Source organism: Atta colombica, unplaced genomic scaffold (genome assembly GCF_001594045.1).
Source record: "Atta colombica isolate Treedump-2 unplaced genomic scaffold, Acol1.0 scaffold126, whole genome shotgun sequence".
Lineage (NCBI taxonomy): Eukaryota > Metazoa > Arthropoda > Insecta > Hymenoptera > Formicidae > Atta > Atta colombica.
This window is the reverse complement of record NW_017259213.1, coordinates 3737698-3752981: the sequence shown is the minus strand read 5'-3', so window position 1 is coordinate 3752981 and position 15284 is coordinate 3737698. Positions and strand designations below refer to the sequence as shown.

Here is a 15284-nt window from a genome sequence, read left to right as displayed (position 1 = left end):
ATATATATATATATATATATATATATATTACATACATATATCGTATATTAAAAGAGTTTAAATAATGCATGAAGTGTATGTATAATAGATTAATTTAGTGGTAGAATAATAGACAAAAAAGAATATGAATATGTAATGAAATAATTCATGTCAAAAAAGAAATATAAGTAAAAATAAAATAATCAGCAAGATTCACGGTGTTCTCGTTAAAAATATGAGCTTTGCGAAATTCATTGGAGGAAATTCGCATGAGACACAAGTATGATACGTTTCCGTAAACGTGCACAAGTTCGTTGGAGAATAGCGCACGAATCTTCCTCGAGAAGCATTAACTACCGCTTCGAGAAATTTATCGTCGCCATCGTGAGGGGATAATAAACACTTAATTTGACGCGACGCGTATACATGAGCGAATTATTTATTCGCGAGAAAGACGGAAAAAAGGCGGGGCGTGTTTGCCTTGCCGGCAATGGTCGCGACAGCCGCTTGATAGACCGTGCACCTTATTTTCGGCGATATAAAAGGTAGGTGGATGGTGCAGGCGGCTCAGACCTCGCACATACAAAGACAGGTCCAGAGTTAGCAGAATATATATGCGGAAACTACATGCGCAAGTGTACGTACACGGATACGAACGACGAGTAATAAAAGTCAGCACACTTTTCATGCTGACTTCCTTCCTCCTCTCTTTTGCACGGTCGCTTCCTTATAATTCTCGCACCTTCGCAGAGATTCTTCTTATCTCACTTGCGTTTCTTTATTTTTCCTTATATTTTTCTCCTCCCAGCTTCTTTTCGTTTGTGTACTTTCTTTGTACGCGCGTCGCCCTGTTCATCCCTTCATACACATGCCGTATCTTATGTTGCTCTGCGCGACGAACAATCCATTCATTCCATCGTACAAAATCTAACGCGCATGTAGATATATCATAGGAAATGTCCTTACTAATTAATTACGCATAAATATTTGTACGTATTTATGTACACACGCTACTCTGAAAATAACGGGAATAAAGACGAAAAATCAACATTGTTTTTTAGAGAATATGTTATTTTAATTTCATGAAAGATTCAGCATGGAACTGAAATACGTATTAAATATATTTTTTAAAAATAAATCTCTTTTCTAAGTATAAATTATTCCCTTCTATTTACTCTTTATATATAATATTATATTGTTTTTTCATGAACACTAAAAAACAGCAGAGTTTCTCTCGAAAATGAGCAATGAAGGAGAAGTTCTGAGTTTTTATAAAACTTTATTTCTTGTTCCACGGGAAAAAAAACATTTACAAAGTTTATAAATTAAAAATAGCAAAAATGTTAATATTAGAATCTGTTAAGTTTGAAAAACGTAATTTGCAGAGAAATATTGTTTTAATTCCATAAGACAATCAGAGAGTGAAATTTAAATACTCTTTTTAAAATAAAGTTTTTTTAAGTACAAATTTTTTCCATTCGTTTATGTTGAAATGTCACAGCAAAATTAAAAAAATATCACAACACTTCAAAACCAGTGATTATTCGTTATAAAATGGAATATGATCATGAAATTTTAATTTGATATAATCAACTCTCACCTTTTAAATATACAAGCACAAAAAATATTAACGTCACAATTACTGAAGAAATTATTAATAAGTATTTTAATTTTTAACGGCGAATATCGAGACATAAAGCTTTTATTTATTTATAGGCTCTTACGTCATAAAAAAAATCCTTTTAAAAATAATTCTTTAAAGAATTTATTTGTCTCTTTTTAAACATGTAAATGTGTATATATATATATATCATAGGTCTCCGTTTCATGGAAAAAAATAGTATATAACTTATTATATGATGATAAATCGGTATCAAATCAGAGATATATTTCTTTTAATTATCTCTCTTTAATCTTTCTTTAATTTTATATAAAATTTTTCTAAACAGACGCGTGTTCACGTTGTACTTATATCTATGAAATATAGTGTAAAAATAAAATAATAAGGAACATAATTGGGATTTATGTGCCAGGAGAAGAGTGAGTATCAGAAAGAACACGCTGCTTTGGCAAAATTTCCAAAATTTTCAACGCATTTTACGCCCTTCGTGTCAACCATTTTATACGTGCGATATATTATACGCTGCAACGCGGGAGGCGAGAGGAGAAAAGTGCGTATTCCATTTTATTGCACAGTGTAGCGCCTAGAGCTATAAAGTCCATTGCACCACTATTATTTCCGAGTAGAAGAAGTGAAAACGCGTTTCTCACATCGCGTTTTCGTGATCTTTTTTACTTGAACGCGATTTGGAATTGCGACATTTCTCTACCCTACTTTCTCTAGCTTAATAGATTTATGTGAATGGCAACACGGACGGCACGATTGGAACTCACCAGATCGAACATTTCGCCGAAACAAATATGTATGAGTATATTATTTACTAAAATCGTAAACTGTTAATGGAACGTACATTTCTGCTCCATGAAATCCGAGCATTTAAAGTTGTTCAGAAGACAAAGTATAATAGCGTTGTAACATTATAATAGTTTTGTTTCTCCCAAGAGCTTTAGTTCATCCGTTTAACTTGACATATGCTGTTAGTCTATCTATCAAGATGATGTATATTAATCCATTTTATTTCCGTAAAATAAACGTATTTGTGCAAATTGGACTCTTGTTCTTCGTAAACTATAGAATAGTTAAAATTACATGATTTTGAAACACATGCATACATTCACAGTATGTTTTTAATTAATTTTCGATAGAATCAATGGAGAAACCGCCTCCATCGAAAAAATGTTTTTTAAAAAATCGACAGATTCACATGCACGCATACACGCTTGCCTCTGTCCATCCTTTGTCATTTAATTTTTATTTCGCGACTTTATTTAGTTCGACGATACGATATGTCTACTCGAATAAATTCTCGTTGATAGACGCACAATAACGCGGTTGACATAAACCGAGCTGGGTCGACAAAGTGCGTGCGGAAATGGCGTACTACTTTTCATCGGTCGCTAACACACGCACAATGCGATAAAATGAGAAACGCGTATATGAAAGCTACGTTATCGATTTGTCATTCGGCATATTACGCATAATGGACGTACACATCGCTGTACGTAACAGCAAGGTAAGTATAAAGTACCCGGATACATGTTTGTACGCGATTTCGCGATAACGATTGGCCGGCTACAATAGGCAGAGTCTCCGGTACGAACGTAGTAAATGCACATCGTCGTAACATGTACAGCACGTACAGGAACGCCTTGGTACGCCGCTAATGGAAAGCTTTCCGTTGGCATGGAATCGATAAATGGGCCTGCGGGGAACGTTTGCTGAGGGCACTGTGCTTTGCGCCCGTTTGGTGACGCTTCTTACGTATGCATTGGATCGACGAAGCTCCCTGGAGCGTAACTACGATGTCATCTTCGTTCTTGCATAAAATTAACGCTAACCGCGAATCGATATACTCCTATCTTGCAAAACTAATACAACTCTAATACCAAAACACTATCGCTAGCAACTATTGCTCTACAAATGTATAATAGAACGAACAAACATATTGTAAAAATGTAATCTTTGAAGATGAATAAAATACAACAGTTCCAACATTAAAAAAATATGTTACGATATGGTCGTAAGTAAAAGGAATCTCGGAAAGAGAACGCATAACTAGCACAGTTAGCATGTGACACGTGAACGTATACGTGCGCGCAAGTTAAAGCCGAGTGGTTGTAGATGCGATGATAAATGCGATGGCGTATTCTTCATAAATATGTAACGCGAAGAGTAATTTGTAACATAGCTGGCGCCTGTTCAACCGAGCGAGAAAATTTATTTAAAGGAGAAGCTGTCAGACATTCGAATGAAGAGATGCCTGGGAAAGTAACCAAGGTTGCATTCATCTGACGAAGCTCCTTATGTATGCATTGGATCGGTGCAAAAGCTCGCGAGGTCGCCGCAGGCATAATCTTTGTCACCCCTGGGAGATTAAAGGTTGAGTTGTAGTTACGTGATCCTGGAAAATATCGACAGGCTAAGCTGCTTTTCAGGATTTCTGGATACGTAGTAGTGGTATTTGCGCAAACTCCATTACGAAATACAGCGGAACTCCGGCCGGGCACAACTTTTAACTTATATTTTAAACGATTTTCACGACATTCGACATTAGCCGCGAATTTGTGCGCTCGAACTTTTCCTGTGGTCTCTCGTAAGCAGGGCACGTCGGAGGCAAATACACGTCGACACGACGTAAATATCTTCGTATATACGCGAATATTCCACCAGAGCGGCGATACGAAGTATTCACTCCGCTGATTAATGCGCCATAAAACATGCGGAAAAACGACCGAATTTAATATCACGTGACATTACTTAACGCACGATATACGTTTATATCGCTCCAATTTAAATACTATATATACATATAATCAAGATAAATCGGCTAACGCAAACTAAGTAGTAATTGGCGGATACGTTACGGATGATCAGATTCGCGAAATTAGTTAGTAGCAGGTCAAGTTAATGACACCCTCTGACGTCGCTAATCCGATTTGGGTACCGCAGTAGAACGGTAGGATAATCCGACAGGGATATTTCAGCGTCGCTTGCAGCTATTGCAGATAACTCTAAGGTTGGCGGACTGGCAAACGACGTTTAATATTCCACATGTATCTATACGTGCGTATCAACGCAAGCTGCGAGGTGCGGGCATAAGATTGTATAGATAATGAATGTGCAGAGCGCAAGTATGTCGAGGCCTTTTTAATGTGTACCTCAACATTATGTATAACATAGAATGCATTAAACCTGAAAGTGGTAAACGTCATAACGAGCGCCTTTCGGTCGTGTGCGATATTTGTGCTGTACTTCCAGGGTTAAACCGCATCTCGCAGATGATCTCGCGGATTCGATAAGAAAAGTGTGCCAAAGCTATGCCTTGGCTTTTTATCTCGCCTGCTTTTCAGCAAACTTTTTAAGTCTAATTGTATATTATTAATGTTAGAAGGCAAACCCGGAGCATGACGGAAGTGATATTTGTGCTTATTCTCTTTCTTTCTTCTTTAAAATTATTAAGCAGAAGAATCAATATTTATCATTTTAAGATTATAGATTAAAAAGATATACTACTAGACCGAAATAATTTAAGATACCTATAAGAAACCCTTAAGAGACTAACTTTGTTTTTTTTTATTTTATGCTACAATTCATTAAAACCGAATATCAGATATTTTATAATGTTACGAAACAATGAAATATGTATTTAGATAAACTATTTATCGAGCATAAATAAGTCTTATTTTTGTTTTTTCAATAGCGTTTTTGTTTTTATCAATATTATAGATATTTATCTATGATATATTAATTCCTAAGCGATAAAATCTACAATGTTTAAAACAGAAAAATAATTGAATATATTTAAACTCTCTTTACTACATCTCTAATGTTAAATCTCTCGCAATAACTTAATATCTTTCTTCTAACACTGTTATTAATTCAAATTTTGAATTAATTTTTTTTACAAGTTGTTCTTGCGATATTCTGTTTTACTGTATGTTTTACTATTATGTTATCATAAAATAATATTTTAATCTGAAGTTTCAATTAACGTTATCTCTACAAACTTATTGAAAATTTAGAAACCTACAAAATTATAATTATAAGCAAAAGTTTAATAAAGTTTAATATAACAAAAATCAAACATTTATGAACAAATTTTTATTTTTATTATAATTTATAGTATATTGCTGCATGACCTCGCGATTAAAAAAATTGTCTTTACGACCGATTAGGGCCTTAAATTTCTCTTCTATCTGTTATTCAAAGATACAATAAACTATAACTTTGCGCAGTGTGTACGAGAAAGAAAATTGTTTTCACGTCGAATGTAGCAAATTGGCGTGGGAATATAACGTGCGCACAAGTCTTCCATCTTCTTTTCGCGCGTCCGTGGTCGCAAACACGCTTTCCTATCCACAAGTCGACACTTGCAATCTGTTGGAACACGTACGAACGTATATATATATATATATGACAGTAATGCCACTTAACATGCGGAGTCACGCGCGATACAATCGCTGTTCGGCCGATATCGCGTTTGGCGATGCTTGCCTTTATTTCCTTCCGTTGTCCTCGGCAAAGGTCAACCGAGAAAGATTTAAACGAAATCATTTGAATTAGCTCAAGAAGCTAGTAGTAGAAGTGTAAGCAACACATACCGATTTCATGATTGATGAACAAGTTTCGAGGTTCATAACCATTAAACTTTACAGTTGTTAAGTTTCTTAAATTTTCTTAATCTCTCCAGCTTGATGTTTATTGTAACAAAGATCAATTTTACACTATACTATGCTATACTGCAATTTACAATATATTTTGGAAAAAAATAACACTTAAAGTCCCTATAGTGCGATATAATACATCACAATCATTCTCCATCATTCTTGTACGTTATGAAAATTGTCTATGAGCTTGTCTTCGTACTTGTACATATATATATATATGATATATGATATAAATATGATATATTGTTTATAAATCTTTCCATGTACAAGAAAAATTCAGAAACTGAGAGAGTCAGTTAAACTATTATGACATTTAATAATAACACATTTTTTAATACATTCTCTTATTGCCTTATTTTTATTCTTTTGAAAAGGTTAAAATTTCCAAACAAATAAATGAATAAAAAGAATTACTTAGAAAGATTAAAAAAACTTTTTATGTCAACAAAAGCAAGGAAGGCAATAAAATAAAATAACCATTTTTATTTTTCAATATAATCACCCTTTATTTCAAACATTTTTTAGAATACTAAATTAAAGTTTTTAGTATTTTTTATTAATTAAAAAACATTCTGAGTTTGTCTTTAAAATGGCTTGATATTGAGGAAATCATTTCTTTATCATTGGTAAATTTTTTCCAGATAAAAATCGCACTTTAAGTTTGGAAATAAAGAACTAATCTGCACTGAAGGCTAAGTTGGAGCTGTAAGGCAATGAAAAGGAAATCTTCGCAGATCTTCGCAATGTTATATATAATATTCATCATTTTTTTAATTCAAAATATTTTCTTAATATAAAAAAATTCATCATTCTAAAAACTATATTAAAATAAAAGGTGATTACGAAAAAAGGTAAAAAATAAAAACAATGTAACATTTTGTCACCTTTTTATATCTTTAAGCCGGAAACTTTTGGACCTTACTATGTTTGTCTGATTAGAATTTCTTATCTCGCTATGTATTAGCATCGTTTATCGTTTGGATGTAACAAAAATCTTGGATTACAACACGAAACTTTTCGTATGTGTCACGGAAAAGAAAAAAGGCACTTTTACCGTAAGAAGTTTGTTGGACGGTCCTTGTCGAACTGAGATTAGTTGTATAAGTTCTGCACAACTTCCTTTCGAGAGTGACATAATCAAAGTTTGATCATGTTAAAGCGTGCTCAGTTTGTAACGTGGCATGAATAATAAAATATAACATGCTTTTTAATTTCTTTTCACATTCCCATGGAAACTGTGTCAGAATAACGCTATTGTACCCGAATGTTTTAACTCATCATACATTTGTCGTTTGATAATTTTGTTTACCAATTTTACGATATTTCAATTTGCATCTCTTGATTAATCATATTGGAAGCATGTCATCGTTTATTATTGTGTCATAATTATACATGTATTTTGGTGTGAAATAATAAATTAACGCTCGTATAACAAAACCTAATAAAAATTAACAATATCGTGACGTCGATCGATGTATTAATTTTCTATATTGATTAATCAAAAAAAAAAATATATATATATATATAATACAGAAAACAATTATTACATTTAAGATATATGTTTAAAAGCTTTATATAAATGTAATACATATAATAACAATTAATACAAATTGTCATTTTCTTTCTTTTTCTCAAGATTCGTCGTTATTTCTCATAATATCTACACGTAATAAACAGGTAATTTTAATTGATCATTTAATAAATTATATTATTGAATTTCAGCTTTCAAAAATAATTCCATTTATTTTCAAAGCGGAGTTTTATCTAATATTTACTCCTGCTCTTAAGAATGCACTGCATTAATGCTTACTTGTTTTTGCTGAAAGAAAATACATTGAATATAAAAATTACATTTGTAGTTTAAACTTAAAGAGATTAACTTTAATTAAAGATTACTCTTTAATTTTTTGAATTACAAATATAATTTTTATATTGAAATGTGTTTTCTTCGAAAGCAAGTAAGCATGTATGTATGTATAATGCAGTGCATTCTTGAGCAAATAATTAATTTGATTTAAAGATAAGACTTCGCTTTGAAAACAAATGTAAATGTTTTTGAAAACTAAAATTGATCGATAAAATAGTTTATTAAAGAGAAAATTGAATTTAAAAATAGTCTGAATATTTATAATCAGAAAATTTTATTTATCTAAAAATATGCATGTATCAAATAATATTCTTAAACATTAAAATTATGTATTGAGATATTGTTTTTAGATATTGATATTTCATTAAAATATGCATTTTTTTTTCTAGAACACTGTAAATATCTAGAATAATTACTAAGATCTGAATGATTTAATTAGCTATCATAAAATATTACTTAAACAATTTTTCCAATACATCGTACATTTTATCTTATACAAATAAATGACTTTCTAAAACTCTTTCTAAAAATATTTGCAGTGTTCATATCCCCGAAGATTTCTACTTTCTTGACATTTCTTCTTTTTATGTCTTCTGAGATTTACACTTTGCTCTAATACGCTTGAGGTTTCGTTAAGCTCTTCGCCAAAGCGCTCGTAAAGTCCGAGATGTGAGACAGTTTTCTACAAAAACGAGGTGACGCCTCCTCACGTACAAGTTTGCAAGGTCGATCGCCTCTCGTTAGTCAAACGACAGGATCGATCTACTAGGCATTAATGAAGTTTCGATCGACGTGCCGCGTTTAAACATTTGTACCGACCGACGACATCGAATTCCGAAGTCGATGGCTAAGAACGACAATGCCGAAGTCCCGATTCTGAACTTAACTTACAAGCCGCCTACCCTCCCCCGTCCCACCTTCCCATGTACAGTTGTAAGTTGTACGAACGACAGAATCCGAAGTTGACAAACCGCGCCGCGTTCGATGACCCATCGCTCAAGTTTCATTCGATGTAACAGACGTAGTCTGTAGGAAAGACAGGTGACATTTGCCGCAGCAAGAGAGCATTACCGTCGACGATAGAGCACGCAAGAAATATTTCCCGATTAATATGAGACTTCGATGATGCCGATGGAGACATTCGGTACGCTCGCATTTCGCTAACAAGAAGATTTAATATCGCGCCCTGGCACTTGGCTCTTGGAGACAATTAGACTCGCGCAACTTGGTAAAAGCTTTAATCTCCCCGACACATAGCAGTACCAATATTTAACCGCGAGTGCAGAGCTTTCTGTTGAGACATTGTTAGCGCTGGCCGAGGAAAACGAAGATTTCTTACGCGGTGTTCTTTTATTTTATTTATATCTGTAGCAGGTATATTTTATGAAAAAGACTATAAGAAAAAACGTTAATTAAGCTATAATATTTCAAAACATCTTGATATTAAATATCGTTATAATCTAACTGAATTAAAATTTTAAATAGAACTCGAATTAAGAATAACTTTGTTACTTTATCGAATTTATTTGAGTTAACATCTTTTAGCACTTTAATTGAAAATATTATTTTTCAAATTTGCAAGCATTTGTCTCTAAAAAAATCGCTAAAATAAACTTCTGAAAGAAAATTTTGATATATTTTATATATTATATTATATATTTATATTACTGCATCTAACGTATTTTTCTCTTATACATGAAAAGAACAATTTTGATAAAGATCTAAAAATTTGGTTAGAAACAGATCTGAAAATAATTTTGTTGGACCAAAATAATTTCATAGAAATTTCAAGCATAATGAGCAATTGCAAAAAGTTTGATATTTTTTTAGCAATTAATTTGAGAGTTACATAAATATTTTGATGGCCCAACAAAATTATTTTCAGATCTGTATCCAGCTAAATTTTTAAATAGTTCAAAACTGTTTTTTCCATGCATTTTTGCTTTTTAGCCAAATCCTTATTATATGTATAATATGTATATTCTATTTTAAAAGATTCCTGCACATTTCAACAATTTTCCATATTTCTGTATTAAAGATAATATTTAAGATGCAATGGTAAATCAAAATCCTTTGAATGCTTACAAGGAAGAGACTAAAGTTCGAACAGCTGTAAGAATCACGGCTTTTCTCGCAAAGCAGTAGGCAACTCTAGTTGTGAAGATGTTTACTAAAAAGTTCCTTGCCTGCGTGCTCGGTCTTATCGTGCAAAATTATTTTTGTGTTCCGTCAGAGCCCAACTTTCAGTCCACCCCTGTGTGCGGAAGAAAACTTCGAAGTCAACTTAAAAGTCGTTCAGAACTGCGCGGCTTGCTCGTGTGTCACGAACGTTAATCTGTGATATGCATGTCGTCGAATGCGATAACGTCGGATTAAAGAAGGGTGAACGAATTAAGACTCGCGCAACTTAAGAACGATGATTTAAGAAAGCCCAAGAAAATGCACAGCAATTTTCAAAACTGCCGATGCTCTTCGATAACTTTACGTTTATAATCGCACGTTGCGTCCGTTTTACGGTTAGTTACGGTTACCTAATCTTTATCGGGCTACAATAGGTACGAGTTATTATTAGTCACGTTTGAGTTAGAAGTGCACAGATTATTTTCCATTCCACATTTAAGATATTTACATAATCGTTTTCACCACAATATCGCTCATGATTGCCCATTGAAATTCCGTTCAGTAATCGTACGATCATAATTAATTCAGTAACTTATGCAGTTCAGTAACTTATGCTATTGCGTTTACGTCTAAAGGTTAAACTTAAAGGTTAACTTTACACAACAATTCTTTTTAACTACTTTCGTAAGCAACTGACGCGACTTGAAAGCGCAAATATGATTCGATTTTTTTTCGAGTTTTTATTATACATGTAGGAGATAATTAAAATGTTCTCGTTAAAACAACGAATGTAATTACTCGGCAGTAGCGTTATAAAGCCAGTGCTGACGATCGAAATCATCAGATAGATTGCATAATGTAACAGGATAGAGACCAATCGCTAATTAGAAGCTCGCTTAATGAGAGACACGATATGTAGTGAATTGGAATGCAATATACGAACGTGATATTATCGGCGGCATATTACATCGAAATGTCGTGTATCGGCTTGTCACAAGGAACAAACGTTATTTGTTCGTACAATATTGGTCATCGCTTACTTTCGTGATATTATTATATATTCACGTTGTTCGAAATTGATCGTGTTAGTAAAAGATTTAGTTATGGACCAATTAATAATATACCAGATAAATGTAACGTGCATCGCTTTAAATATGGAGATGTATAAAATTTATTTAAATCCTGCTAGAATCCCTAACCTCTCTCACGCATGAAATTGCCATAAATCTACATATATTATTAAATGACGAATAAAGACATTTAAATGAGAGCAGTGATCAAAGTTCGTTAATTAGTGAATAACTGTTAAAGTTGGATAATTGCTGGGGAGAGAGAGATAAAACTTACGCGACAATGTAACTGCGCGTTTTAAAGTTTATGGACAAGAAGTTTTTATCGTTCATTTTTACAAAGTCCTGTCACATCTGAATTGTTATAAGTTAATTGTAATTTCACATTACAAAATTAGGTTAATCGTTAATTATTGCACGCTGTGCTTTTCATTGACATAGAACGGTTGATTGAACATGATGGTGCAACTAATTGCATTACCATATTCCATATGGCTAAATGTAGCGAACCGATCAGTATTACTGAACATCAGCGTTATGTTTGTATTTCGTAATGCTGTGATTGATAGGAACGTGCACTATCGTTTATGCTCAACAGCTCAGCTATAAGATAATCTAAATGAAAACTCCGATATTTTTGTAGTAATACATAAACAAATATCGACAAAATAATTCCATTAATATACGAGCTACATATCATATCATAATTTTGTTGATCGCTAAAACGTAAAAGAGATTTATTTAGATTGGTGTGAACTGTGAAGTATATAATATAATTATCACAAATTAGTAAATCTTCGTTATTTATCCGATATGATATTTGTATATTCATCAGAATTTTTGGAATATAATTGTTTATATTCAATCTCATAGAATCATTTTCATAACATCACATACTATACATTCGTTTATATTTAAAAACGATATTTTTGTCAAGGTTCTAAATCTAATATTTAAGATTTTCAATTGTATGTAATGGTTTGTGAGAGGTTTTTGGTTTTACAAAACACGCGCAATCAATCGATTGACCGAACCATTATCGAAAGAGCTGTTTAATAGGAAACTCAATACCCTTATCGCTGAGAGGTAAACCGATCGGACATCACAATTGAAATAATGCTAGAGTTATTTGACACGAGTTAACGATGTACAATTCGATAAAACGATAAATGGTACTAATATCCTAATAATTTAAACAAATAGAGAATTGCTGTATTAAATTTGAATTTTAATAAAAAAGAAATAAAAAATTGTATTTATAATAACTGATAATTTAAAATTTCAAAGTCAGCAATATCAAGTAAAAAATATATATGTATATATAACAAATGATTAATTAATAAAAAAAATTTAATATTTCTGTATTCAATACATAAGATGTATATTTTAATATAATTTCTTTTTAATATATATGTATGTTTATATTATAATTAATAATTAAGAAATTTAAATCCAAAAAATTGCACCAATTTAGTCCGATCATTTTCGATGTTTGCTCATTATTTTAAAAGCGAATTCGTTTTTGCTATGAGAATTCAATAAAGATGAAATCATTACAACTAGAGCCATTTAATGGGAAATCCGATATTTTTGTTAGCAGAAAATGGACAACGGACAAGTACCTCATGAGCGTCTCTTCAATATCCTCTTCTAGGGCTATACAGGATACCACGATGCGACCGCTGTTAAACGTCCAATAAGCAAATTGCGGTTCGCATAATGAAGCGTAGTAGTTATTAATGAACATCCGTATTCGTCGACATTCGCTTTTCGCCTGATAATTTTCTGACTGCTGTTCGGCACTCGACGTTTCAAGCGTTTATGCGATTTTATTTAACTACGATAAAATTATGAATCATCTGTTATTCATCCTTTAAGATTATGACATTGCATATCAAAGATTTTCAATAATAAAATTATGTTTATGTCATTTCTAAATTTAGTCAGTAATTAAAGTTCATATTTATTCAATATCATAATATGATAAACAACACAAAAGATGGATAATAAATATACTAAGCATACGCTAATAAAATTGTAAATTGCTTAAAAGACAGAATAGAATAATAAAATTAGAACGAAAAGTAAAATACTACGAAAGATGTTCACAAGTAAAGAATGTACAATATATAGGTTAGTCGGCACGAACTTTCCGGACAACCCAATATGAGTAAAGAATACATTTACTAAGATAAAAAAAGATAAATTATTTTAAATTGCTATTATGTTTATTATTAATTCATTTTGTTGCTTTTCAATCGTTTTTTTTTGTGTAAGTGATCTCCATTATAGTAATGAAAATTTTACATTTCAAACAGAACTATCTCATGTAATTATAACGATAATTGTTAGCAAACGTACCGTAGTTATTTGCTGAATATAAACTTTTCCCATTCATTTAGAACATTACGAGATATGTTTGTATATAAATATCGTTCAATTGCGTATGACCAGCCAATCATTAATATTCAAAATGATACAAATGTAGTAATATATATATAAAATATATGATTACCTCGAGCAGGAAATACATTCAAGCAGGAAAATATATTCCTTTATATACATTTTAAATTTTCGTTTTTCTTTACATTTCATTATAATACATTTTTGTTTCAGTTATTTAAAAAAATATAAGAGAGGAAGAACAACAATCAAAAATTATATATTTAAATTGATTATAAAATTCAGCATTCATTCTATCTTTAGTGCTTTATGATGGCGTGCAGAAATAAAATGGCTACTGATTAATAAAAATTTGCAACAGACATTGTACATTAGTGGCAATATTAAATGATAAAATAATGAAATAGAAATCTTTTTCATATGCCATTATTAAAGTGTATTTTCCAATTAAAAGCAGTTGATAGTAATCATACATAATAATACATCCAATCATAGCCAAATTATATCCAGTTCACGGCGATTCAATATTTCAATGAAAACTATCTCTGCCAAAATGTTCAAGCAGTTATTACTATAGTCGCATATGTAATGATAGAACAATTGGTCCTTTTTGCCAAAAACGAGGATTCGTACTATTACGAACGATAAATGTAGAACGAGTCGTATAATCCTGTTCGGGCATATTTTCGAAACCCTTTCATTTTCAATATGAAAATGATCATTCGATATCCTACGATATTAAAATACGAAAATTGTCTCGCTATATTGATAATAATAGCGTTTATTAACCCATATTTATCAATCATGCTTTAGTTCCATAATCTTCGCATAACAATTTTAGTTACTTCTATTATTTTTTAACAGATGCGATTCTCTAATTTCAATAGTCGTCAATAATAACACAATTAATGAACTCACCGCAAGAATATATTAATTATTATATTAATATTTTACGTAAACGTAGAAACTTCGATTCAATTTGTATTAATTAATCTAATTGTTTAACAAAGTTCTATGCTTTTCTGCTACACTTTTGTATGTGAGATTGCATTGATAGAGAGAAATAATATCATATTATCTCTATGTTCAGAGTTTGATTATGAATCTGGTTAGAGCGCAAATATAAATATTCTATGAAATTAATTGTAATAGCCGAGAAACGTTGTTTGAGCTCTGATACAAATCAAGGCATATTAATTACTACCTAATTATTCCAAAATTCAAATAATTTATCAATATCGATCGAATTACAGATTATATGGTGTATTATTTAAATTTCAACAATAATGAACAAGACCTATCCTGGATATAATTTAAATGCAGCTAGGAGCGATTGTATCTCTAATAAGCCAAGTTAGCATAAAGTCATGTTTAAGAGAACTTTATAAAATTTAATAGATGTATGATATTGTATAGATACTTGTATCGCTCAATTAAATTTACAGTCATAAAATATATATTTAAGATAAAAGGAATTATTTTAACAAACTATTAGTTCATTGAAAGTTAATTTAATTCATCGTCAAATCTTGCTCGCCTAAGCGAGAATACCGTGG

The 15284-nt window shown here is 31.6% G+C and overlaps 1 protein-coding gene across 1 annotated transcript in view; it reads right to left on the bottom strand.

The window, feature by feature from the left end:
- The window catches only part of LOC108695114 (hemicentin-2), a 168709-nt gene extending 155596 nt beyond the window's left edge, over positions 1–13113 (bottom strand). The window contains exon 1 of the mRNA XM_018204873.1: positions 12948–13113. Coding sequence (XP_018060362.1) covers positions 12948–13072 — 125 coding nt within the window. The 5' untranslated portion in view covers positions 13073–13113. The remainder of the gene's footprint in view (positions 1–12947) is intronic.
- Between the last annotated feature and the right edge of the window lie 2171 nt (positions 13114–15284).